The sequence below is a fragment of the Lipophrys pholis genome (assembly GCF_963383615.2).
Source record: "Lipophrys pholis genome assembly, chromosome: 1".
Lineage (NCBI taxonomy): Eukaryota > Metazoa > Chordata > Actinopteri > Blenniiformes > Blenniidae > Lipophrys > Lipophrys pholis.
In genome coordinates this window covers 11,432,611-11,460,279 of record NC_137635.1, presented here as the reverse complement: position 1 = coordinate 11,460,279, position 27,669 = coordinate 11,432,611, and the positions used below count along the sequence as shown (strand labels likewise).

Genomic DNA, 27,669 nt, shown 5'->3' with positions numbered 1-27,669 from the left:
TTTCTCATGAAATATGATGATGTCGTGTCACAAATCTTGGACGACGACACCAATTCAAAGCTGAAATGTGTGACATTTAAACTTCGGTATGTGTCTGACTTTTGAATTGAACCGTAAGCCGCAGTAAAGTCTCGCGCAGTGATTCCCCGCAGATGGACGTCCGAAAAACGAAATAGGCGCGCTCTGCTTTAAATGAGGCGCTGCAGGTCTGCTCCATCACAACACCAGGAGACACCTGAAGATTTGCTTCGTACCAAAGACAAACTTCAATTTCTTGTGAAGATGCTCAACAAGACGTTGTCTGTGTGCCTGTTTCTGGCTCTGCTCAGTGCAGGCTCCTCGCTCAGCTGCAGGTGGATGAACGACAAATTCAAACAACACAGTCAAACCTCGTTGGCTCTGCTTGATAACATGGTGAGTGCTTCATTTCACTCTTGTTTCCAGCAGCATTGACACGGTCAAGGATTTATTTTGGTGTTTGCACAGTTTAAAACTTGATTTGTGTGTCTGATCTGCAGACTAATAATTCCACCAACACCACTGAGGATGCTGAGCTGGACACTCTGGCCTTTCCTGACCATCTGTACGACCAGGCGTCAAAAGCTTCAGTAAGTCCTCCTCAACTATTGCCCTCTGCACCTTTAATGCACGATCAGGAGAATATAGTCATGTGACTGTGAAACAGTTGGGATGAATGAATCTGATGGCTCCTGATGTTCTTCTTTTCCAGGCGGAGGATAAACTTGTTTTCACCGTTCAGATCCTGAGGGAGGTTTCTGCTCTGTTTGAGGAGGATTACAGCGCTGCATCATGGGAGGAGAGCACAGTGGAGCACTTTCTCAATGTCCTGAACAAGCAGGCTGATGAACTGAGCTCCTGTGTAAGTTCACTATCAACCACACTTCTACATTTCATTTGATCTGACTCGTGGTGCCCTGAACCTCTGCCACATGATGAATGTTTATCAAAAATCGTTTTCCTTGTTTCTTGCGATCAACTCAGATTGGAAGTCAGGCTCGTAAGAAGAAGAGTGCAAAGCTCCAGATGTACTTCAAGAGACTGTCACAGCTCGTCCTTAAGAAAAGTGTAAGTTGAAGTCAGATTGTGGGTTGACTAACATGTTTTGTGTCATGTGGTGATAACTGTGATATGTTTGTGTGTGTAGGAGCCCAGTGCTGCATCCTGGGAGCTGATCAGGACTGAAATCCAACTTCATCTCACAAGAGCTGATCTGCTGGCTTCATCTCTGATCCCCAACTAAAACCTGCCTGCACATCACATCAAACGGACTCATTTGATCACCGAATGTATTCATTTATTTATTCATCATATAATAAATTATGTATTTATTTACCGTTTTATCTGTCAAGAAAATAAAAAAATACTTTTTTAAGCAAACTGTCCTTTAATTGTGTTGAATTCTGATACATAAAACAAAAGCTTTTTTATCACTAACAAACAAGAATGACAAGGTTTATTGTTTGGGCTTTGAGGAACCGCACACCACTTGTCATTACTGAGAATAATGTCAAGCAACAGAGTCATCATGAAGTTCTGTAAACATTAAATAATAGAAAACACATTAAAGCACCAAAAATGGCATTTTCAGTTTCATGACTTCAGGTCAGAACAGATTAATCAGGTCCGGGGTTTACTAATGAATGCAGATTAACATATAGTTTGAGCATTTAGAAAAAATTAAGCTGCTGCATTTTTAGAAGCAAACAATCCATCCTACTGCAAAAGAAAGACAACTGAAGAGTGAGTTCAAGTAAAATAATTACAGAATGAAAGGGAATCAATACTTCCAAGTAGATGATAAATGTACTCACATGGAAGTACAAAGAAATGAATCTGTGAGTACAAATAAAACCAACTGCAAAATGTCAAGCACAAAAAGAAAAGAGCAAAATTGTTAACTATACTAATACACAACGTTTTCTTAAGGCATGTTGAACAGTTTCCTCATGGTTGGGTTTTATGCACATATAATGTATGTCCATGTGCACACACATTAGTACTAAGTGGTACTAGTAGTAGTAATAAAACGTGGAATATTTGATAATGACCACTGATCATAATTCAACTTGCATCAGAGGTTTGAATCACTAAACTATTCCTTCAAAATAAATCGGAAAAAAAAAGAGATTGTGACAATCGGGTTGGACTTTATATGAAACACAATAAATTCCACTTGAAACGGCATCATTCCAGTGGAACTGAATCGTACCTCATGGAGGGTCAAATAACCAGCGAGGAGGGGAATGAACAGATGTTTCACTTAAAATGGAAAGTAAAGAGTCAATAAAAAATTTTTTTTTTTAAAAAGATACCTGAAAAATCCACTTAAGTTCAGTAACAAAATCCCAACACTTGCTGGGTTGTGCCGAGTCTTACTCCCATGGGGCCTCAGCTCCTTCAGCCTGAGCGTACACAGAGAGCTCCTCATACAGTCCTCCGCCACACGTATCGACTTCCAAACCCTGAAAGATGAAGAGGTTGGTTACACTCACCTCGCGTGTGGCAGCTCTGAGTAAAACATTCATTTTAATTACAATTTAAAAAAAACCCAGTTCAGGCAGATGGGTAGTTTTGATTTGAGTTATTCAAAGACAAAGATAAAGTATATATTGTTTGCATTGACATATATCTGAAAATATTGTTAAATTTTATCATTCCAGAAAAAAAAATCAAAGGTTCTCGATTCAAACATTAAATCCCGTCAACATTCAAGGCAATCCATCCATGGATGAAGTACATGCTGGACAGGTCACCAGTTATCCAAGGACTAAACTATCTGATCCATATTTAAAATGGTGCTATGCTGGAGAAAATCGGTCTTTTTCGACACATCTAGAGTCTCTTTGTGTTTGTCCTGTGAAGGACTGGTGACCTGTCCAGGTGTGTCCTGCATTCGGTCATTATCAGCTGGAATCCACTCTAAAGCTCGGTGACCCCACGATGGTGATGCTGAACTTTTGTGATCCAAAAGGCTTTTTTTTTCAATCTGAAAAACCGTCTTGCTTTTAACCAGGGGTGTCAAACATAAGACTTGTGGGCCAAAACCGATGTGCGAGAAAATAGGCTCCAATATGTGCCGAGAAGAAGACCAAGCAAATTGAAAATAGTTACAAAGATGCCCTCAACCTTTTAGCAGTTTTCTTTCGAGTGGCAGACACAACGCAACATGAAAGGCAGCAAGCTACTATCAAAGCCGTGCTGTCAGGGGAGTTTTTCAATGTGTTTTGCACCAGTAAGTTGTATTAAAATTGGCTTTATGTAGTATTCGGTACTGACGGCAGAACATGTTGCGAAAACATACACTTTTCCACAAGTTATACTGAGTGCCACAACAGAACAAACAATTTTAGTACTCAAAATGAAGTAAAAATGTGTTTGACACCCTTCACTTTAAAGGAGGAGAATATGGGTTGGAATCCTCGCTGCAGCGGCACAACATAATATAAGCAAGAAAAAAAAACAACCTAGTCAAGGCCACAACATAAAATTTCCATTACTTCTAATTGTTACTGTGATCGCCACAATTTCCCAGTACAACACGTTACTGCAACATTGAATTCATTTAAGACAAACATAGATTATCTATCTCCATATATGTGTTTCCTGTTAAAAAAGGAAGGAAGTAAAATTTACAATTGTGTCTCCAAAAGGAACAATTGTGTTTTGAAGGTCATTGATGCACGGAGGCAGTGGCCTATGTAAAGCACATATGGTGAAAACAACACGAAACATCACTGACCAGTTCGTGTGAACGCGCGTCACAGCGCAGGCCACATATCACCGGCACACTTTCATTTTCTCGGCGTTGAAACTTCCCTCACGGACAAAGTGCAGCCACACCTGTCTGCTCGCACTTTTTACTTCGCAATGACTATTATCTAAGCATTAGTTGATTTATTCATTCATCCAGACTCACTCCGTGCCAATAGGCTGGCTGCAGCAGCGCAACTGTGAATCCACAAAACATTTAATGCAGCGATAATGTCACCGGTTATTGATCATATCAATTATTTCAGCAAGATTTATTAACACACCATCATCATCAAGTGACAACACAGAAGCTTTAGATTAAACTCAGCTGCAGTTTATTTATTGTGTCTGGACACTTTCGGATCCACTAACTTATTAAACGCTTTAATGAAAGTAATTTAAAAAGCAGTGGCCTTGGTAGTTTTTCTGTTAATGAGCTGACTTTTAGCTCGACTGATTTATCTTGTTTCGTGTTTTCTATATGCCAGAAGTCTTTTCTAAAAGTAAAGCTCCTACAACATGTTGTGGGTTTACGCGTTCATTTAAATTATTCGACAATCCAGGAGCGTTTTTTTCCCCTCAGGACTCCAATTGAAATTCAAAATGCATTATACATGTATGCGGAGGTATATATATATTAGGGATAGGCAACACGTTATTGCATGATAATTGTGGTTTGATAATAAATCCATTCATTTGCGCGATGCGCCTTTTACGCGCCACCTTTTCTCATGAAATATGATGATGTCGTGTCACAAATCTTGGACGACGACACCAATTCAAAGCTGAAATGTGTGACATTTAAACTTCGGTATGTGTCTGACTTTTGAATTGAACCGTAAGCCGCAGTAAAGTCTCGCGCAGTGATTCCCCGCAGATGGACGTCCGAAAAACGAAATAGGCGCGCTCTGCTTTAAATGAGGCGCTGCAGGTCTGCTCCATCACAACACCAGGAGACACCTGAAGATTTGCTTCGTACCAAAGACAAACTTCAATTTCTTGTGAAGATGCTCAACAAGACGTTGTCTGTGTGCCTGTTTCTGGCTCTGCTCAGTGCAGGCTCCTCGCTCAGCTGCAGGTGGATGAACGACAAATTCAAACAACACAGTCAAACCTCGTTGGCTCTGCTTGATAACATGGTGAGTGCTTCATTTCACTCTTGTTTCCAGCAGCATTGACACGGTCAAGGATTTATTTTGGTGTTTGCACAGTTTAAAACTTGATTTGTGTGTCTGATCTGCAGACTAATAATTCCACCAACACCACTGAGGATGCTGAGCTGGACACTCTGGCCTTTCCTCACCATCTGTACGACCAGGCGTCAAAAGCTTCAGTAAGTCCTCCTCAACTATTGTCCTCTGCACCTTTAATGCACGATCAGGAGAATATAGTCATGTGACTGTGAAACAGTTGGGATGAATGTATCTGATGGCTCCTGATGTTCTTCTTTTCCAGGCTGAGGATAAACTTGTTTTCACCCTTCAGATCCTGAGGGAGGTTTCTGCTCTATTTGAGGAGGATTACAGCGCTGCATCATGGGAGGAGAGCACAGTGGAGCACTTTCTCAATGTCCTGAACAAGCAGGCTGATGAACTGAGCTCCTGTGTAAGTTCACTATCAACCACACTTCTACATTTCATTTGATCTGACTCTTGGTGCCCTGAACCTCTGCCACATGATGAATGTTTATCAAAAATCTTTTTCCTTGTTTCTTGCAATCAACTCAGATTGGAAGTCAGGCTCGTAAGAAGAAGAGTGCAAAGCTCCAGATGTACTTCAAGAGACTGTCACAGCTCGTCCTGAAGAAAAGTGTAAGTTGAAGTCAGATTGTGGGTTGACTAACATGTTTTGTGTCATGTGGTGATAACTGTGATATGTTTGTGTGTGTAGGAGCACAGTGCTGCATCCTGGGAGCTGATCAGGACTGAAATCCAACTTCATCTCACAAGAGCTGATCTGCTGGCTTCATCTCTGATCCCCAACTAAAACCTGCCTGCACATCACATCAAACGGACTTTGATCCACTATTTATTGACTCATTTATTTATCAAAATATTTCCAAAGTTGTATTTTTTTTTATTGTTTTACTTCATTTTCTGTATCAATTAACATTTGTATTTATTTATTTATTTACTTATAAATATAAAGTTTCCTATATTTCTGATATGTTGCTTACTTAATTCTTAATTCATTCATTCATCTATTTATTTATTTGCTAAATCAGCTGTTGATCAGTTTTATTTGCAACTATAAAAGACAATAAAATCTATTTTTTTCAACAAATGGAAACTTGTCTGTATTTTTGATTGCTGCAAACATATAAGATAGTTTCTGTTTCTAAAACTACATTTCAATGGATTGTTAATATTTGTGTTAGAACATCTGCTTTTAAAAAGTGTAGCTGTGCATGTGTCTGTACTTTGCTCATCACACCAAAACCTTTTACATTGGGTCTTTTTGTTGACTTTAATGTGGATTTGGACCCATGTGACAGCCTGAGGGCTTAAAACACTGGCGTTTAGGGGCTGACGAGACACACCAGAATACTATCAGGGGTAAATGGGGCAGAGAAGACAAAAGGGCAGAACAAAAGGATACTGAACTCAGACATTAGGAAAGGAAACATGAGACAACACAAGACATAAAGTGCAGGGTAAGTCACAAAAAAAACCAAAAAACTAATCTTTGATCATCTCATGGAGTACCGGGCAGTCCATCATCTGAAAACGAAGTATGGCGCAAATGCAAACCAAGACTTTGCCGTCCATCTGAACTGAGGACCGGTAGGGAGGACAATGATGAGGGACGTATCCCAGAGGATCATGGTATTTCTGGATGAGCTGCAGAGATCCACAATCTGTCCAAGGGACAACTGTCAATCTGACCTCCTCAAATCACACAAGAAGAAAGACTTTGTTGAAACAAAGCCATGATCCCGTCTGCAGTTTGACACAAGCCATGTTGGAGGAAGGAGGTCTGGTCAGAGGAGACCAAAACTGAATGCATGAATGAATGAATGAATGAATGAATGAATGAATGAATGAATGAATGAATGAATGAATGAATGAATCGTTCCTCCAGCAGGAAAAGGACCTGAAGCATCCAGCAGAGCTGCAATGGAATTGTTTCGATCAAAGCAGATTCATTTACAATTTGCTGTTCAGACGCTCTCTATCCGATGTGATTGAACTTGAGCTTTTTTCCCAAAGAAGAATGGATAAAAAATTCAGATGTGAAAAGCTGAAAGAGACGAGAGACAAATCCCAAAAGACTTGTCGCTGTGATTTTGGCTAAAGGGGGCTCTACAAAGTATTTCCTCGGTGGGGAGAGGAAGACTTTCGCACTTTTCTTGGTCTATCACATAAAATACCTTTACACTTGTGATTGTAATGTGATGCAGAGTGTTGCCCTGAAAAGCATGATGTGCTTTGTTTCCCTCAAGCAGAAATAAATGCAATATTCAGGGAAAATGTTGGCAGTTGAAAAGACAACGGCCAATGAGCAGACCCCAAGAATTTTCAGAAGAATAACAGCCTCATCATCAACCATCACAGAGATCTCTCTTGAATTTGGGTGATGAAGACAGTGCAGAATCATCTGTGTGGTAACTTGAGGTCAACAACAGGTAGTGCAGGAAAAACCTGTTCACTTTCAAGTGAAAACAGAAAGGAAACGTCACGTGCAACTCATGGCATGACGGGCCATTGATCCACTTCTGGCAGCCCTGATCGTCACCCGTCACTCTTTCAGAGAGAGTCCGTCCAGCTCATGCCAATGCCATCATGTCCAAAGACGTGAAGTACAACCGTGAGAAGTACTTAATACAACAGTTGTCTTCCAAATTCCCCTTCCATCTCGAAAGTCTCAACGATTGGTTCAACAAGTTCTTCCACCGTTTTGGGAAATCCCGATGGAAATTTTGTTTTTCTCATGCCGTCTTCTTCTACGATGACTCGTAACTGCACTGTCCTCGTTGACCATGAGAGAAAGAATAAAACGGACATGACGACCGATTATAACTCTGTTCGTAAGCCTTGCACATTATTAATATGGCATCTTGTGAAATAGAAACCTGCTCTTATGCCCAAATGAAGTGCTTCAGGGAAACCATTTGGCCATATACTGAATTGTGATGCAAACAGGGTCTATCGTTTGTTTCTGACCTCTCTGGTGGAGTCCAGTTCTAAACCCCTCAGGTGCTCAAGGTACCACGTCAAAACAAAAACAGAGCTGTCATGTGCAGTGATTATTTTGAGTACCTCTACAAAGTCAAGCAATTGTCTTGTGGATCCAAAAGATAACAAGATTCTGGCACGGTGCCTAAAATGAGGATTTTAGTTGTGATCTTCACCTCTGTTTCCTCTTTCTTGCCAGTGACTCCTTGCAGCTTTTCATGAGGGTCTCCACCAGGGCCGTAGCTACTATTGAGGACGCCGAGGTATTGATAAAACAATGCTTTGGGACTGAGTGGATTTATGAGTGGATTCGTACACACATATTCCCAACATAAATTGAAATCTCTGGTTTGAAATGTTTCAATTTTGATTAAATTTCTGTCTTCATTTAGGCCGCTACTTGGGATGATGAGTGGATGAGTGGTGGACCTCAGTATTTCTGAAGCTCTGGCTACGGCCCTCGTCTCCACTACTGTATTAGTCATTGTGGACACTGTGAGTCTGTTTTTTTAGTGTTATTAGTGTAATATGCAACCATAGATTGGTGCTTTCTTGCCATTGTCATGAGGATGTACCAAAACGATCCAGTCGGCTTCAAAATCCTTTTCAATAATCTGTGCTTTAATTTGAAAGGTACGGTCATCCGAGCCGCAAGTGGCCCAAAAGCCGTTGTAAGCCATTACATTGAATGAAAAGCTGATCTGGTTTGGTTTACATGATTTCCATGTAGAAAAGTATTTCTTCTTTATGAACACACAGTCTTTGACCAGGTTCAAGAAGTTGGGTTCTGTTTAGTTTTTTACATCTCTTGTGACTCAGTATCGAAGCTTTTTGTGTTACCAGTAACGTACAGACACATGTGTATCTATGCTATTTAAAAACTGTTGTTATAACACAAATATCAACAATCCCTTGAAATCCCTTCTGTTTGCAAGCATTAAAAATACAAACAAGTTTCTCTTTGTTGGAATTAATATATTTTATTGTCTTTATAGTTAAAACAAAAGTGATCAACAGCTGATTTATTCACAACATTTCATAACAGAAATAGGTAAAAAGAATGAATAAATAAATAAATAAATAAGGCAGCAACATAAAAGAACTATAGGAAATGTGATATTTTATGAATGGATAAATAGATAAATACTAATGCTGATCAACACAGAAAATGTACTAAAACAAAACAAATATATATATATAGCTTACAGAATATATAAATAAATAAATTAATAAATTCGGTGATCAAATGAGTCCGTTTGATGTGATGTGCAGGCAGGTTTTAGTTGGGGATCAGAGATGAAGCCAGCAGATCAGCTCTTGTGAGATGAAGTTGGATTTCAGTCCTGATCAGCTCCCAGGATGCAGCACTGGGCTCCTACACACACAAACATATCACAGTTATCACCACATGACACAAAACATGTTAGTCAACCCACAATCTGACTTCAACTTACACTTTTCTTCAGGACGAGCTGTGACAGTCTCTTGAAGTACATCTGGAGCTTTGCACTCTTCTTCTTACGAGCCTGACTTCCAATCTGAGTTGATTGCAAGAAACAAGGAAAAAGATTTTTGATAAACATTCATCATGTGGCAGAGGTTCAGGGCACCACGAGTCAGATCAAATGAAATGTAGAAGTGTGGTTGATAGTGAACTTACACAGGAGCTCAGTTCATCAGCCTGCTTGTTCAGGACATTGAGAAAGTGCTCCACTGTGCTCTCCTCCCATGATGCAGCGCTGTAATCCTCCTCAAATAGAGCAGAAACCTCCCTCAGGATCTGAACGGTGAAAACAAGTTTATCCTCAGCCTGGAAAAGAAGAACATCAGGAGCCATCAGATACATTCATCCCATCACAGTCACATGACTATATTCTCCTGATCGTGCATTAAAGGTGCAGAGGACAATAGTTGAGGAGGACTTACTGAAGCTTTTGACGCCTGGTCGTACAGATGGTGAGGAAAGGCCAGAGTGTCCAGCTCAGCATCCTCAGTGGTGTTGGTGGAATTATTAGTCTGCAGATCAGACACACAAATCAAGTTTTAAACTGGGCAAACACCAAAATAAATCCTTGACCGTGTCAATGCTGCTGGAAACAAGAGTGAAATGAAGCACTCACCATGTTATCAAGCAGAGCCAACGAGGTTTGACTGTGTTGTTTGAATTTGTCGTTCATCCACCTGCAGCTGAGCGAGGAGCCTGCACTGAGCAGAGCCAGAAACAGGCACACAGACAACGTCTTGTTGAGCATCTTCATAAGAAATTGAAGTTTGTCTTTGGTATGAAGCAAATCTTCAGGTGTCTCCTGGTGTTGTGATGGAGCAGACCTGCAGCGCCTCATTTAAAGCAGAGCGCGCCTATTTCGTTTTTCGGACGTCCATCTGCGGGGAATCACTGCGCGAGACTTTACTGCGGCTTACGGTTCAATTCAAAAGTCAGACACATACCGAAGTTTAAATGTCACACATTTCCTGTTTGAATAAGTGCCCTCCTGTACGATTTGTGCAACAATAAGTTGTGCATTATAACAAAAATCGGTGCGTAAAACCACGTTGAGTAATAACGAGGGTTAATTAATGCCTTTTACTGTTATCAAACGAAGACGAAGCTTACAATTAAATTTTGTCAAGCGTCCTTATGATCAAAACAGTCATACAGATATGACAAATTTGAAGTTTAAATCGGTCTTCCCGAAAAAAAAGTTGCATTGAAGAAACAACAATAACAACAGCACAGGCCTTGTTTGAGTGTCATTACGCCTGCTTGCACGTTGCACTTTTCTTTAAACAATGTGATGATGCGTTTCAGTTTAAATTCGCTTTTACTTCATTTATTTATATTTTTAGTCTGGATATTTGTTTTTTATTGTTGTTTGAGAGATATGTGATAAGGGACACCAATGAAGACGTGCACTTCAACTTTTAGTTAAGTATGATTTATGCGTCATGTTATTAGTAAAAGAGGTGATGTGTAAAAACCCACCAAAGATTAAATGTACTTTGTTGTCATTGAACCACTCGTGCAATTAAAGAGATTTAGTAAGAAAAGGAAAAAGTGAGAAAATGTGATTAAAAAAAAATGCTCCATTAGATTTCTAAATGAAAACGAGGAACCAACAGTGTAGTTTAAACTGAATTGAATTGCAGCGATCGCTTTTGTATGTGGGCCGCAAAAAAACAAGTATTATTTTCAGTTTGTAGGAAGTATCGTCCATAAAAGCCGCACGGTCAACTGATTCACATTTTTCACGATTAAAGCTGCTGATGTGCAGAATGCGGTGTGTCCACATACCACCACAAAAGAAAACTGAAAGGAAAGTGCGCGCGCGCCGTGCGTCACCCGACGCACTTTCAGTCTCCTTCGTTTTCAGCCATCACAAAAATTATAGACGCGTTTCTGAAGAATGACCACATGTTTAAAATAGTGTTTGATCACCTGCTTTTGCTTTTCTGTATTTCTTTTAGGTGTTATGCATAGTGCGTGATGTATTCCTATATTATTTAGATGAAGTGGGCATGCTTTTATAATTGTTCAGTTACTTTATTTATTTCATCGTCTTATTAAGTCAATTGTGTTTATTTGTGCGCCTGTTTTCCCTGGGCAGGATTTCTCAGTGTAATCACCCTGAATTGTTCTCTTTCAGAGCTATTCATAAGCTCTTCAACCGGACCTGGAGCAGCAATGTTTCAGCATGGACAATTGTCTTATTGATATTTTCACAGAGAAAATGAAAAAAAAAAATAGAGAAATGTCCTAAATCTGGAAATCAAAGACATAGCAATTGTAGTCTTACACTTCCTGTTCAAACTACTTTCAAGTTTGAGTCTCATTTCCGTATTACAGGGTAATGATGAGTGGCAGCAAACAATGACTAACGTCACACCGCCTGAAACATTTTACTGCATATTAATGTCTCGGATATGTTTATGTCTGGATGAATTTGCAGAATTATTCACTCTTCACTTTATTTTTTCATCAGATGGGAAATCCGTTATTCGGAACCATTTATACTTATGTGGGAGGCGATTTAGTTTATTGGAATCTTTTTTGTTGTTGCATTATTTTTGGACACATGGTGGCGGTAGTTGGTCACGGACTCTTGCCTCTCTGCAGGAATGTCCCAAGTTTGGATCATTTGCATGCAAACTTTATGTTCTGGGTTTTCTCAGGGTCTTGTCACTAAAACAGGAACTTTAGATTATTGACTCCATCATCTTGCCTGTAGATGCCACTGCTCCTGTCTTTTTCTTGCCTTGTGGCAACAACTGGGCCTCAGCCATTAGTGCCTCAGCCATTAGTCAGCTGGGATCCACTCCAGCCCCACAATGCTCTTCTGGAGAAAGGGGATACAATATTGATGTAGGCACATGTAGGGAAAAAAGTAATAACAACATAGCCCCCTCCTGACTCTTATAGAAAAACAACGCACCTATTCCACAAGTGCAAGGTGAGGATGAAAAAGAAAAACTATCTTTTAAAGAAGAAAAGTCTGCAGAAGCAGCAGAACGAGCAGAGGAACAGCTCTCTAATGGAGTCAGGCATGAGACAGAGAGCAACAAGCAGGCAGACAAACAAGCTGACATTGGAAAGCTAAAAATAGATAAAAACATTTGATATTATCATCTTGCATAATTTGGGGGTTGTTTTGTATACCTTTTTGTACGTTAAACCAGCTTGAATTCATTTGTGGTTTGTGTCCCTGCCATTTTGTGATTTCTCTTTTTGTTTTTCTTGTCATTTTGTGGGCATTTTGATTCAAATTGTAATAAAACATATTTCTCTTATATCTCACATCAGTGTCTGTTTTCGTTGCTCATTTATTTCACTTTGCAGTTTGTGTGTCTACATTTAACTGGATTGTGTCTCTTCGTATAGACATTGTGTATCTTTTGTTTTGTTTGGTGTGTTCCTGTGAATATTTAGCTTATCCCTTGTCTCTTTGGGTTTATTCTCATTTCAGTCATTTACCTTTGGGGTGTTTTTTTAAAATCTTTTTGTGAACATATTTGTTAGAATTGTTGTATTTTGTATTATTTTGTGCATCTTTGTGGTCATTTCCTAAGTCTTTTTAAAAGTTTTCTGCTTGTGAGGGGCATTTTGCGGAGTCATTGTAACTTGGGTTGCTTCGGATCACTCCAATACTTCAAACAAAAAGCAATGAAGTGTTGCTTTTCAATGTTTAATTTTGATGAAGTAGCAGGGAGTTTGTTTGTTTTTTAGCAGCAGGACTGGAGAGTTTAAGGTAAACTTTTTTTGTTGTCAGTCTGATCAGGGAAACTGAAATAAACTTTTGTAATCTATAATCTTGTGTAATCTGTAGATATAGGGAACACGAAGAAACTTTTTAAGTGTTGTCAGTTTGATCGGGGAACATGCAGTAAACTTTTTTCAGTGTGGCCAGCGTGAACAGGGAACATGAAGTCCTCACGTGTCAGCACTTAAACAACATCAACACGCCAGGAAGACGTGCTGCATTCCCTTATCCTCGTAAATTAGACTTTCACATGAAGCTAAGGCATTTCTTTTGCATTCTATCAAAAACACGTCAAAATGTGTGGTCTACCATTCATCCTTCAAAAAAAGGTATTCATGTTGGAAGATATGTGTTATTTTAGACCTTTTAATGGGAGGTTTAATGTCCGTAAAATATTTATGATCTTCTGATACCTAATTTTTGTGAGTATTCAGTGATGGACGTGAACGCATCACTTGTCTTGCCGTGTTCCCATGATGCATCAGTCCTTCAGTCGGAGAGCGTCAGCCGGGCTGTAGGCGTCGCGGTTTTCTCGTCATGGTTTTTAATTTTTTTTACTTTTTTTCGAGGTGTCTACCAACAGCTATGGAGAGCGACTGTACGGATTAATGTGCCTTAAACGGACCGCAGTTGTGTTTCCTGTATTTTTTGAAAAGAAACACGTCTGTTTGACCAATTTGTTCCGGTAAGGAAGCTAGCCGCTCTGTCCCCTGCTATAATGCTACTTGGAGTGTTAAATTGTGTATTTTTCGTCTTTAAAACAGCTCGTCTTTCACAATTATATACGATGTTATGACAGAATGAGGGAATCCCAACAAATGACACGTTTCAAGTTTATTCAAGCTGCTTGTACTGATTAGTCCAGCACTGGGTGGGTTAAATTGAAACTCACAAACTGTGCATTAAGTTAATCTATTTATTTAAGGCTCTCCAGGTATTTAAGGCTGTCTTACTCGGTTATGTGATCATGTAAAGTAATCTGTCATGTGGATCCTTGTTTGCCCTTCAAAGCCTCACAGTGCCATTGTTTATGTTTCAGGAGGGAAGATTTAAAGTGAAGCTTTTACTTCCTTTCAGACGTCCTCTTTAACCAGGTCACGTGACCCAGTGGTTACTCTATGAAACCGTGAAGCTGCAGAAATGTCACTGAGAAATCTGTCCCGTGGTGGGAAGTCATCCTCACACCAGCAGCATATATCGGAGAAGGGGAACAAAATAAATGCTTTCTTATCATCACATGTTTTGCCTGTCTGACTGCAAGCTTGCACAACTTGTTTGTCCATCTAAGAGGCCAAATGTCATGGTAGTGACTTGAGTTACCATACAAGATTTGGATCTTTGTTTTTCAGAGTGCCATGAGAGAGTAAACCTTCTACAGAGGTGCCATGCTTGCCACACAGACACCAGAGACGCCACCTGAGGCGAAAGATGTCAGACAGGTAAACTCAGAGCAACTGCATTATTGTGAGAAAAGATTTTAGCTCGAATGTGCTCATGTTGAGGTTTTGGCTCTGCATGCGTTTGTTATTGTGAGGTTTAAGTCCTTTCCAAGTCAACCACAGCCAGAGAAGAGCTCTTCAGAGTGCAGCGTCTCAAACTTTTAAAGACTCTAAATGTTGCTTAATCTATGGCTTTCATTCTGCCAGCCGTTTCATAATATAGGTTTGATCATTTTAGTGTCTCTTGTTTCCACGCATCAGTTGTCATGTAACCATCGGGAATTCATTGCCTGTGTTATATAACATCTCTGCTGATCTTAGTTCCCTCATTACACAGTGAACTTCAACACAGAAAAAATTCAGCCAAATGTCTCTCATGTGTTTGAAATATATCTCGCCTCCTTTTCATCACAATCACTTAACGTGTTCAAGTGAAATGTAAGATGATGTATGTTTTTTCTCTTTCACACACAGATCAAGGAGAGGTTGGCACAGTCACTCAAGGCCTTGCAAAAACGATACGTGACGTTGGACGCGGTGGTGACCAGTGAAGATGGTGACGCTAACCTCCTCTGCTGTGCCCTGGAAGCCATTTTCATTCACGGTATCAAGGGCAAGTACATCCGGTCTGAGGCGGCGGGCCGGAGTCGTAAAGTCGCCCTCCCTCAGCCGTTTTTCTGGAGTCTCCTCAAGACCGTCACCCACCGGTTAGTCTGGGCAGAGGCACAATAATATGACAATGTTGTTTCATCGAATGTCAACTAAAGTTGATCAAATCGTTTAAACCTCAGCCTAAATCTGCCTTTGTCATTCCCCCAGTGATGTGATCACAGAGCTGGAGAAAATCAGCTTTGTGGGCACGGATGTGGGTCGCTGTCGAGCCTGGCTGCGGCTCGCCCTCAACCATGGCCTCCTCGAGTGCTACCTCGCATCCCTGTTCCGGGAAGACTCCAAGCTGCGGGCCCATTACCAGCCTAGTGCCTTGCTCCTGAACGCGGAGGAGCGAGAGGTGCTCCTCAGCTACCTCCAGGGTCTGGCTTCACTCACGTTCAGCCTGTCGTACAAGTCTGCCGTCCTCAACGAGTGGACGACCACGCCTCTTGCGCTTGCTGGACTCTGCCCATTCTCCCAAGCTGACGTTCTGGACCTGCCAGTCAACGGTGGGAACCATCCCGTCTCAAAGCCCCCATGTAAAGAACTGTGGGACTCTGCGTCTCAATCATCGGGCTCCTCCGATACGTTGGATAAAGGGTGCCCGGTGTTACTTGCAAGGGGGTCAGGCGTGTTGCAAGGCGGCAGGACTGCCCACCACTCTTCTAATTTAAGCTTGGATACCACAGGCTCCTCTCAGCTCTCCTCCAGCTTGAGCTCCGACAGCCTCCTGCAGGGGCAGGACCCCCGCAGCCCGGCAGGCGAGCAGTGGTCGTCCTGTGATCAGGACATACCCATCAGCGTCAACCACAGCACCAAGAGGCCACAGAAGAAGTACGTATGTCTCTTCAACTATGTGTTTGGCCATGGTTGACAGGTGGAGTGATGTCCTCTCACAAACCCAGCAGTTTTTTTTTTCGTGATTTCATCTGGAAAATGAGAAAAGAGAAGCATGTGAGCTGTGTTTCAGACATCAGGTGCTCCTGCTGCTTTTGTTTGTTGGCGCGAGCCACACTGAGGTCAATATGATATCGTTTACCCAGAGACGCTGTAATCCCAGCTGCTCTGAGTAGAAGACGCTGCTCATCTTGACAAGCTGCAAGAAATTATTCCGCTTAATGTTGTTAAGAAAGTGAATGGAATCAATCATGCTTAGGTTTGACAGTTGGGTATTTAAGAACTATTTAAGATTCTGCTTTCATGCTCTTCTCAAGATAATAAATTAGCATTGTTGTCTTTTTTTTTTTTTTGTTATTGAATGTCAATAATGATGGGGAAACCCGGATTGTGTCCACTTTTTGGTGAATTCTGATATCCTCTTGGTTCCATATTTAGGAGCTTTCTGTTTGCTGTGGCCCAGATTGTCTGGATTGTTTTCAGGCAACACTTGTAACAGTTGAGGATGACAAACCAGAGTTGACGTTAGCAGCATAGATATTCTCTGCTGAGCACACATTTGTTTAGTCATTTTGGGATTTTATGTTTTTTATTAAAATTGCGACTTAATGTGGTTTTCTGTTGTGTTTTAAAAAGATGTTTGGGTATTTATAAACATGTTATTTTGTGGTTTTGTTATGTCTGTAGGCAGATGGAAGTCATATTTTAATTGTGTCATTCCAGTTGATTGGGTTAAATTTTGAACTTGTGAAAGATTTTTTGAAGGGTCGGTTTTGTGGTGGAGACATGGCGAAATTAAACTCTTGGTGCAATGTGTTGAAAAATACATTTGAAACATCCCTGCTGACTCTTAGCATCAATGTTTCTATCAAGTGTTTTTAGTTTGGCAACTTTAGCAATTTTATTGGCAAAAGATGTTCATCGTGTCATCACTTTTCTGCAGTTCATTGACTGATTTCCGGGAGAGTGGCCACTGCAGTCAGGACTCAATGCGTGAAGACTCGTTTGTCTCCAGCTCCGGCCCCGACCAGTTCTCAGAGACGGCTCTTTTCAGCAGCTCGGACAGCGAGATCCACGGTCCTTCAACGCCTTCCAATGACCCCGAAGACCTGCTCCCGAACTGCGTACTGCCTGACTCAGAACTACCACCGGTGCCGCCTGCTGAGGGCACGGATGAGCGGTGTTCCCCCGAAGCCCCGGAGAGCGTCTCCGCTGAGGTGGATACATACGCTGACGTGCCGACTTCAGTCAGGGAGCCCGTGGAGGACACGCACGAGACTGGTGTTCAGCAGGGGAGTCAATCTGTCCCTGATAGGACGAAAACGGCAACATTGGAGAGGAGCAGCTCCGAAGCCAAGGAGCATCAAGGTCCACGTCGCTCCACGAGCATCCTGAGCAGGAAGGCGTCCTCGGATTCTCTTCCAGTGAGTGAATGAGATTTAGAGATGTAACCGCTTTCATTCTGACACATTGCATTACCCTTTCATTTTCTAACAAGGGGAAACACAGGATACAACCCAAGTGCAGAGATCCTCTCTTCTACCATGAGGGAGAAGCCAATTTAACAAAAAAGACTAATTGTCTATAATTTCAGTCAAGAAGCAGATATTTAATATTTTATAACTTGAAACTCTGTAGTACTGGTAAAATTAATGAATTATAGTGGCAAAATTGGCTGTTGGCGTGCAAAGAGAGGATACACCCTGTACACACACACACACACACACACACACACACACACACACACACACACTCATTCATTCCCATTCAGTCAGCAGTAACCTCACATGCATGTCTTGAGGCTGAGGTAGGAAACTGGAAAAAAAATTACACACAAGCACAGAAAAAGCATGCAAACTACTTTAAGAGCAGGCTCCAACTGGACTTGAACCAGGGATTTAACTGCGAGGCAGGAGTGCTAACCACTTCACCCGTATGCCACCTTTTTCGAATATGTAATTCAATATTGAGCTGTTGCATTATACTGTCAGTTATCAGCTCAAAAAAGTCAGTCACGCTTGATGTTGTGTTCACAACCGAATACTTCTAAGTTGAGTTTTTTTTCCCCCCTGAGGAAATCACAGACAAAATGTTTGACTCTCAATCTCTGGAAAGTTCAGTGTCATATTGGAAACACAAGCCTTAGAATAACTCTTGGAAAATTGCGGGTTCAGTGAGTGACATATTTTCCCCACTCAGCTGGAGCTACACATGGAGATCACAAGGAGTCACACTGGTCTTACTGTGCTAAAAAAAAAAAAAGAAGTTCCCTCTGCGCTGCTATAATGGTCATACTGGGCTGTCAGAAAAACACTGATGGCAGATAAGGAATGAGCACTTCCCCTGTGACAGGATGTTGTGAATTAAGTAGATCTACACTCTTCTGTAAGCGTGTGATTTCCAAACCTTAACGGCTGCAGGAAATGTCACAATATTTCCCCTCTGAGCTGATTTCTTTTTGAAGTACGCATGGACTAACGTAAAGACTCAAACAAAACCTTAAGTTTTAGAAACAGTAGTTTAACTTGGCAATTCCTATAGTATAAGTATAAACATACGATGACAAAAATCATATCACATCTAACATAATCACTGAATAACCTTCTGACTCCAGAAATGCCTTCAAATCTTGTAGACATTAATTAATATGAGCTATGTTGGTTGGTCAATGAACAGAATGAGGACTGTTCAATCATTTTTTTATTTGTAGCACTCGCGTTCTTGGATCTCAGAAGACGACATCTACAAGCCTCATCTGGAGGAAGTACCAGACAGTGATGATGTGTCTTCCTCAGCACCCACGGCGGACCTCCAGGTTCCTCCGTCGCCTCCCAGCGTCGTCCATCGCAGACAAATAGGTAAAACTGTTTCTGAAAGATGGTGGCTTCTTGAAAGTGGCCTACCAGTGAAATTGAGGAAGTCAGGCCAAGTAAAAAAAAGCAAAGTACCGAGAAGTATTGAAAAAAGTCTTGTGGCTGTGTTTTATATTAGGAACTACTCAGACTTATGTTGTAGATGGAGAAGCGCTGACCGTAATCTCTGTTCGTCTGAGCAGATTTTCTTTAACCACTTCCACACTCAGTGTTTAACTTCATGATGAGGGAGATTTGATTATTCTGACAGGAACAGCCTCGGCTTTTCTGTTGAATCGGACCATGGGAGCCAGCCTCTACTCCCCACTTTGCACTGCTTCATTTCTTTTCTTTTCTTAGACAACTTTTAATTGTTATTCACCGACTGCAGCCCGGAAGCGTCCCACAAAAGATACAGTTTCACAATTTGGTCCTACTAAATTCCAGTTCTTATGCATTTTACCTTCTCTCAACACTCAACAACTCTGAAGACTAAATGTGTGTTTGCATTATATCCCGGCTGAACAGCTGCTGTGATAAAAGGATTACAGCATTATTCACTTCAGTCAATCAATGTAATATGTTATGAAGGTGGTCAATGACAGTTTAGAGAAAAAGCAGAGAATCTGTTACTGTGATGAGGAAAAAGAAGGCCAGTCGTGGGCTAAAAGCTGAGGAGAAACTAACAGGAGGTGATGGACCAGGATCATCAGCGCTGAAGTTACATGTGGACATGGAAAAATATATGCTCTTATACTCGAGTGCGTTTTATACTATATGTAGTTTTCTTCATGACCCAACTCATTCTGAGGCGTGATTTTATCTTCCAGAAAATATGGTTGCAAAGACATGCAAAATGGCATAACGGTGCATCAACTTTCAGTCATTTTCAGTAATATAGCATGCCCTTTCTAGATTTTTCTGTATGTTTAAAGATGTTTTAACACCCATGATCTAAGTTGACGTATGCTCACTGTCCATGTCCTCCTGTTTGAATGATCAGGGCTGTCGAACCCCTTCCGTGGCTTACTGAAGCTCGGCCACCTGGAGCGACGAGGGGCGATGGGAATGTGGCGCGACTACTACTGCGAGCTGTCGCCCTTCGAGTTCCGCCTGTACGTCAACGCAGAGGAGCGGACGTGTTGCGACAACTGCTCCTTGCTGCGATGCGAGGACGCCTGCATCACGTCGCCGGAGGGCCGTTTTGAGCTGGCCTTTCCCGGGAAGCGGCTCTACCTCCGAGCCGCCAATCACGACGAAGCGGAAGACTGGGTGGACCGCATAGTGGAGGCCGTGAACAAGTGCCGGCCGGCGTCCCGTGCCGACGAGCAGTGGGAGGTGCTGCAGCCGAGCGGTGAGAACGGTGTGGACGAGAGATTCTCATCGCCCTCCTCTGCTCCGTCCAGCCCCGAGCGCCGCCTGTCCTCCTCTGACACGAGTGCGTGTGCAGGGCAGGAGGCTCCTCTTCCCTCGCAGGAGCTGGACTGGACTCGGGCCGCCGACTTGGAGACCGATGCCATTAAAGAATCAGTTTTGTACTGTTCCACGGACTCAGAGGCTCGGACGTGGGCGCCCTTGGTCTTCTCCCTCTCGCTGGAGGCCTTGAAAGGCTTCAAGGTTCACGAGGGGAGGAAGTTAATGCGGCTGTGCCACCCCATCGGCGACATCCGGGACGTTGTTCCCGACGTCTCTCTGGGGGGGCCAGCCTTTTTCAAACTCTTGACAGTAAGGGAGACGCTTCGACTGAGGGCAGAAAACCCAGAGGAGGCTCGCTCTTGGAGGGTTTTGGTCCGTGGGGCTCTGGACTCCTACCTTGAGAGCGGGGAGGACGCCGGCCTGGAGGAGCCTCCTGTGGGCCATTCGGGTCTGACGGGAAACCTCAACAGGCTGGTGCAGCACAGACTGAAAGAAGATGGTGTACTTCTGGTTCATCTCTGCACAGTTCCCTCAGAGAAAGGACTGGACGCTCAGAGCTTCAAGTGTGCAGGTAAATGTGTGAACAGTACGATATAGAATGTTATAGTTTAATGCAAAATTATATATTTTTGCACATCTTATACTTGGGGCTGGGCGATTTGGCCTAAAAAATAAAATCGATGGTTTTTTTTTTTAAGAAAATTTTTTGTTTAAATTCGATTTTCAATTTTCTTTTCTCAATGCACCTAAAAATGACTGCAGACATCTGATATATCTTCAAAAGTGCAACTTTATTGCTGTGATTGTCCTCACAGTTAAAATGCATATAACTAATCCCAAAATAAAAAGTTAAAGAGGCTCTGTTATTCAACAAATTCAAGCTTTAACTGAGGTTTAATCAAAAGTGCAACAGCAACTATGGAAAGCCACAAGGAATGGTCGGACGGTACGTGAAAAACGCTGAAAAACAGTGGGGAGAAAGAAACTCGAATTTCCAAAATAAAAATCATTTTTAGCTACAAATTTGATGAATCGATCTTTTGCGCAGCCCAACTGGATTTCTTCAAAAAGCTTCAACACTCCTTTTGTTTCATCTGAGGAACCACATTGTACGAGTGTCCCAGCAAAGTCAAGTGTTGTGTTCTGTAATGGCTGTTAACCTCCAGCAGTACACCCGAGCTTCCACTCAAGTAATCAAGTAACCTCGGGTGTCATTACATCAGGTTTAAACTCACACACCACTTTTTGCTTTAAGCTCTTTCTTGATTAGTATTGTTGAACTTCGTTGGTTGCCACTGTTTTTCGTTGGAGCAACTTCAGTCAGTTATTTGTCACAGTTTCAGTTGGAACTTTTACATATTTATTTTGTATTTTCCATGTTCAAAAATGACTTCTATTTGTGTTTTATATGGAAGATGATCAGAGCATCTTATTGTGGTACCATCCAGCTTTGTGTTATTCTTGAGACGAAAGGACATAGTCTGCATCACATTCAATTACGGTTTTCTGAGAAGTGTCACTGCAGTTTGTCATGTCAATGTCGTCCAAATAACATTTTCCTCCACAAGTTTTATTTGTAAAATACTGGCCTCAGTTGTTGGTCTCATTCAGCCTTAGACGACAAACAAAACTCTGAAAAGCGTCTATAAAGCCTCAGTTTTGTTTCTGGATGTGACTCAGAATCCGAGTTTTGTCGACTCTGCACTCTGTAGGTTGCCCTCAGCAGATCGGCCCGTCCCGCGGCCAAGCCAAGTTATGCGAGTTCTCAGGCCAGTACTACTGTGACACCTGCCACACTGGGGAGACCAGCATCATCCCCGCCCGCATGGTACACAACTGGGACCTCACGCCACGAGAGGTAGGGACGGCAAACGTTAACGTTTAAGGCCAGGAGTAAATCAGGAGTTTTTGCCTCCGGGTAAATGAAGACTGCAGCAGCAGCTGTTATTCAATGTTTGTTAATATCCAAACACTTGAGTTGAATGTGTTTGTGCATTCTTTGCTTGTTTTTTTTTTGTTTTTTTTGACACAAGCTTAATTTCTTGATGAAAGTACTATGAAACTTCTGGTTTAAGGAGACATTTCTCCAGCTTTGTCGCACATTTTGACGATCTCACAGACACCGGATCTTCTATAAAAATGTGAGACTACCTTGTTGCATGAGTAATTACCACATAATCTCCAGTGAAGACATTTTTCAAAATATTTTGACAGTAAAACTTCTTGATCTTTTAAATTGATTCATCATAATTGCATAATTTTCATCATAATATATTTTATTTGTCTTATCCTGCACAATCATTTTTGGGTAAAATAAGGTACTTTTTGGACATGCAACTGTCTACAAGGCCTCCGGATCTGTACGCTTTGTGCTCAGCGTTGTGAAGTTGACCTGAAAGGGCACAATGAGAAGGTGTCACTTTTTGTCAAAGAAATTAGAATCCAGACACGCTTCATAGAACTGAGCCGTTCTCCAGCGGGCTCTGATTTCACCTTCTTCGGAGTGTCGTAGCGATGAGACGGCTCACGTGTCCTCGTCTGTCCAGGTGTCTGTGAAAGCCGTGCGGCTGCTGGCTCAGGTGGAGCAGGAGCCCCTGCTGAACCTGGAGCAGCTGAACCCCGAGTTGGTGAAGCACTCCGAGTCCATGGCTCAGGCTCAGGGCCTGCGGCAGAAGCTCCGTCTGCTGGGAGACTACCTGCTCACCTGCCGCAGTGGAGCCTGCAAGAAGCTCCATGCAAGGTGTCTGATACTGTGATTAATGATGAGAGTTACGAACGATCTCAGCAAGTCATTTCCATTGAATCTTTTCTAATTCCATCTCCAGAATGGGAGAGCGGACGTACCTGTTGGAGTCGAGCCAGCTGTACAGTGTCCTGGACCTGCGACAGGTATCCATCATGTTGCACAGAGCCGGCCAGACGTTAAATGGCTCAACCCTCCATCTGCGATTCACAAACGCTCACAAAAGCAATGCAGCAGCATTGTTTTTAGCATTGTCTTTAATTTTTAAGTTAACATCTTACCAAATTCACATGCTGAGCAAATTACAATTGAATATACAATAGAAATCAACATCAAACAATTTAAATAACCACACAGTTTGCACACAGTAACCCCACACAAAAGCTACATTTACACTTTGCAATGATATACACGTAGTTATTTAAACTGATGTAAGTATACATAATTATACTTTTCTACTTATTTGCTATTATCATTTGTAGTAACACTAATTGGCCATTGCTTTACATTTTAATCAAAATGTGAGCTTTTCCATTTTATGAGTTGATAACTGTTTTTAATTTAATCCTATTGAAGATTTATTTTTTTCTCCATCTTGTGGCGCCCCCTGGAGGGCACAGCACGCACATTTACCCATATTGCGAGCCGGCTCTGATGTTGCTGCACATCGCTGCCGTAAAACCTCCTGATGGATGCGCATGTCTTCATATTTTTGAACACAGATAGCAGAGGGCCAGTATGCAAACTTCCTGTACACACTGCTCCATTACGCGTCCAACCACGTGTTCCAGTGTGACCTGTGCACCCAGCGGGGTTTCTTCTGCCAGATCTGCCACTCCAACGACATCATCTTTCCCTTCCAGTTGGAGACCACGACGCGGTAGGTCGCCGTGATCTTTCCAGGCATCGTGCCGTCTCTGCAGCAGACTTAGAGCCACAAGGCAGTGGAGGTATATTGGAGGAAAATATTTCTTATGTTAATTGTGAACCTATTTTAGTTTTTTTCCTGATGATTTCTTGGACTTCGTAACAAATGAAACCAACAGATTTACTCATCAGTTCTTAGGCCCCGTGTGCACGACAGCGTTTCAGTGAAAACGCATCGTTTTTTGCATTTTCATTTCAGAAAGGTTTTGCGTTTAGACTATTTGAAAATGATGTCAGGTAACTCGGAAGTGTCAGGAATGCCGAAAACAATGTAGTTGGTATGTAAGACCACTAGTGGATGCTGTTGTTTGTCTTTGTAATGAAACTACACGCACGTAGTGAACGATAAACATGAACAATGGGAGTACACTGACATTTTCATTTTCCCTTGAAATTGTTGTGTAAACAAGGCCTGAGGTCATCTTCTTCAAAAATATTTTAAAGATTCAATGACCAAAAAAATAAAAGATCTACTCTGCAACTATGTTCAGTTTCCCACTAAAGATGTAATACAATAGGGCTGCTGCCTTGTAATGTCACAATATGCAAACTGGATGATTAAAGTCCTTTTTGAAAATTACTCAAATCAGTAACTTTGGGTCATACTGAATATTTTTCTTATTTACAGTATGTTTTTTATCTAAAACGGCTTTAAAGTTACTGACTTTTGAAATGTTTATGCCAAAATGTGATATTTAATACTTCCACCAAAAGTCAAATAGTCATGCAAACAAGTTAACTGAAGTTCTCTTCTTGACTGTTTGAGGGTGTCGTCTTTCCACTATCTAACTTTCTTTCTTTCTTTTCTTTTTTTTTATTGTTTTCCAGGTGTAAAGATTGTAAAGCCGTGTTTCACCTGGAATGTAAACCCGCCGGGCGCTCCTGCCCTCGCTGTGAGCGAATGCAGAAGTACCTGGAGAGGGATCTGCAGGACTGAGAGCAGCCACGGTGGGCCGACGAGGGGCAGCGGGGGGCGGCGCTCCTGCCGAAATACAAAATCTAGCTTTTTCATGCCCTAACCTCAAGTGCAATTACCAGCAACTGACGTGAAAAGAAAAGCGGACGGTGTGACAGCCACGCTGCTGCAGTAGCTACACTCTCTTGCACTAATGCAGAAGCACTTGGAGCCTCGTGATGCTGACCTAACGTAGCCAAATGTTCCTGACCAGTGACTTTAATACCTCTGTGAAGGCTGGAGCTCGCTGCCGTCACTGGGATCCAGCTCATTTATTATTATTATTATTATTCACATTGAAGTTCTTAACCATCATGTTTACAGGAGTGGGCTCTGCATGGTTTGGCAGATACAACAGTGAGGCTGAAATAACACGTTTTGATTGTGCCTTCTTTTCTTTTAAAATGGAAGCTTTACACCATTTCCTCAAAACACATCACTTACTGGTTTTTTTTTGTTGTTTTTTTAATTTTCATAACCAGGACGTGAAATCACATGGATGCATTACATATTTTTTGATTTAATGTAAATATGAAGACTTTGTATGTTAACTCTGGAACTGGCACTACAGGTGTGATTCACAAGCATCACAGGAGTCCCAAAGGTCCACAGAGGAAATGAAAAAAAAAAATGTTTGTTATGCTGAGTCCACTAATGAAGCAAATGAGTAGAAATAAGACACAGTGATGATGATTCAAGGTTTTAGGGGAATTATTGGAGTTCACAGTAAGTCTCACTGAAGTTTTTTCTTTTTTGCATATTTGCACGACTGTTAAGCCAATATTTCAGCTCGTTTTCAGCTGTTATTTCCCCTGAGCACATCAAACGATCCACGGACAGAATGTTTCTTACTAACTTGCTGTGATTGCCGAGCCAACCAAGGCTGAAAAAAAAAAAATTTTAATTTGAGAAAAACAAAAGGTAACATATGAAGATGAAAAATTTATTAAAATATTAGAATACACTTAACTTAAAACAATGATACCGTTTTGACTTTATCCTTAAATATAAAGAAATAATCTGTCATATTTGAACTTTAAGCTTAAAACTTAGTACCACATCAAAGGGTACTTTTTGTTTTTTCATAACGGTTTGACTACATTTTTAAGAAATTGGTTGAAATTTTGAAGAAAACAAATATGAACATACCTTAAATTAAGATTAAAGTTATTTTGGTATGAACAATGATTGATTTTTTTTTCCCTTTCAGTTGCAAAAAGTTGTTTTTATATAAAAAGTTATCCAGTAAAATCCAGTTTTGAGACTATATTGATGTTCTGAATATAAACATGATTATTTACCCTCTTACTGTTATTTAAATTCAGAATTATTTTATGAAAAATTATACTTGCAAAGAATCTCGAGATTTTTAACAATAAAGTTGAAATAATAAAAAAATTGTCAAATATGATTATCAAAAAATGTATATTACTTTTCTTGAAGTGGAACTGATTTGCTTGTTGATCCTTCAAAACGCCCTTAAAGATTAAAGAGAACAAATGTTGAACAAGGTTTCCTTCTTATGCAGAACATATCACAACCAAATGGGAAATTCAGAAAACTGTTGTACTGTTAATTCAGGTCTGTATTTATTTCATCTCACCTTGTAAGATGCACAACTGCCGAAATAAAAGTCAGTGTGTTACATTCGCTCCTCTCTCGTGTGCTTCACTTGAAGTTTTATGAGAAGTGTGAGAAACGACACTTCTTAAAAAGAATTGAGTGCTAAGATGAGCAGCATATAGTGAGCTCGATGTGTGTACGAGAGATATTATACACATCCTCTAAATGACGAGGGAATTTTCTCAAATTCAAACTCATAGAATGTTTAACAATTAGCAGTTTTTGAAAAAAGTTAAATGTTCTACTGGCTGTGGCTTGAAATGAGTTTAATTACAGGAAAAAGGTGAGAGGTCATGTCGTATGACCACATTCCTGTGATGGTCACTTTGGGTGTGACCGAGGGAAAAACAATTAAAGTTTGCCTCGGAGAAAATCTAGAATTTGACTTGATTCCGATGGAAAACATTTCAATATTGAGTTGAATATTTTATACTGAGACAACGAATAGACTTCTCTGGGGGAGTTGCTGGTGTTTTGGCCCCGGGGCCTCGAGGTTACACAAGTGGACTCTGGATCAGAAGTTTGCAGGTGTGAATCCCCCCTGAGCATGACCTCTGACCTTGGGCGCCACCCCTCTGCTTCGAGCATGTGGTCTTCAGGTCAAGGATGGATTGAACGCAGAGGAGGAATTTCCCCAAGGTGCTCAATGAAGCATACTTTCTTCTTCCTCTACCTGTGGCCAAACGGGGTCAACTTTCAGCCCGAAAAGCAGTTTCCCAAGAAGTACTGTGAGGTTGATTATCCAAGTTTTAACTCGATAACATTTACAATTTTTTCTTTAGATATTGTAAAAATAAAGTTTCAGGTTGAATTGATCAAATTAAACTTGATGTATAGGCGACACAGGTCAAACTAGACTGTGTGTCTCTCTCTTTCTCTCTGTCCCCCTCCCCCCAGGTTTCACTGCCTGTTTCTCCGTCAGCTGGGAACAGCACCAAGCGAAGCTGCGTTGTGAATAAATGCAT

At 41.3% G+C, this 27,669-nt stretch overlaps 4 protein-coding genes across 4 annotated transcripts; 3 read left to right on the top strand and 1 right to left on the bottom strand.

Annotated features, from left to right (window-relative positions):
• Positions 1 to 282: 282 nt before the first annotated feature.
• Positions 283 to 1,261, top strand: LOC308120251 (interferon a3-like; the record flags this gene model as incomplete). Its single annotated transcript, XM_080480751.1, has 5 exons — positions 283 to 414; positions 519 to 608; positions 731 to 880; positions 1,003 to 1,086; positions 1,166 to 1,261. 5 exons carry the CDS (start codon positions 283 to 285, stop codon positions 1,259 to 1,261), a joined length of 552 nt encoding a protein of 183 aa, XP_080336877.1.
• Positions 1,262 to 4,778: 3,517 nt separating this feature from the next.
• LOC308120243 (interferon a3-like) lies at positions 4,779 to 5,757 on the top strand (the record flags this gene model as incomplete). The annotated part of the gene is made up of 5 exons (XM_080480737.1): positions 4,779 to 4,910; positions 5,015 to 5,104; positions 5,227 to 5,376; positions 5,499 to 5,582; positions 5,662 to 5,757. 5 exons carry the CDS (start codon positions 4,779 to 4,781, stop codon positions 5,755 to 5,757), a joined length of 552 nt encoding a protein of 183 aa, XP_080336863.1.
• Positions 5,758 to 9,225: 3,468 nt separating this feature from the next.
• LOC308120238 (interferon a3-like) lies at positions 9,226 to 10,198 on the bottom strand (the record flags this gene model as incomplete). The annotated part of the gene is made up of 5 exons (XM_080480725.1): positions 9,226 to 9,321; positions 9,401 to 9,484; positions 9,607 to 9,756; positions 9,873 to 9,962; positions 10,067 to 10,198. 5 exons carry the CDS (start codon positions 10,196 to 10,198, stop codon positions 9,226 to 9,228), a joined length of 552 nt encoding a protein of 183 aa, XP_080336851.1.
• A 3,493-nt stretch (positions 10,199 to 13,691) lies between these two features.
• On the top strand, positions 13,692 to 26,731 carry plekhm1 (pleckstrin homology domain containing, family M (with RUN domain) member 1). Its single transcript, XM_080462633.1, has 12 exons — positions 13,692 to 13,886; positions 14,551 to 14,640; positions 15,115 to 15,347; positions 15,460 to 16,125; positions 17,132 to 17,612; positions 18,899 to 19,046; positions 20,044 to 21,027; positions 22,169 to 22,314; positions 23,003 to 23,196; positions 23,282 to 23,345; positions 23,922 to 24,079; positions 24,955 to 26,731. Exons 2-12 carry the CDS (start codon positions 14,587 to 14,589, stop codon positions 25,061 to 25,063), a joined length of 3,237 nt encoding a protein of 1,078 aa, XP_080318759.1. The 5' UTR covers positions 13,692 to 13,886; positions 14,551 to 14,586; the 3' UTR covers positions 25,064 to 26,731.
• The last annotated feature ends 938 nt before the right edge of the window (positions 26,732 to 27,669 follow it).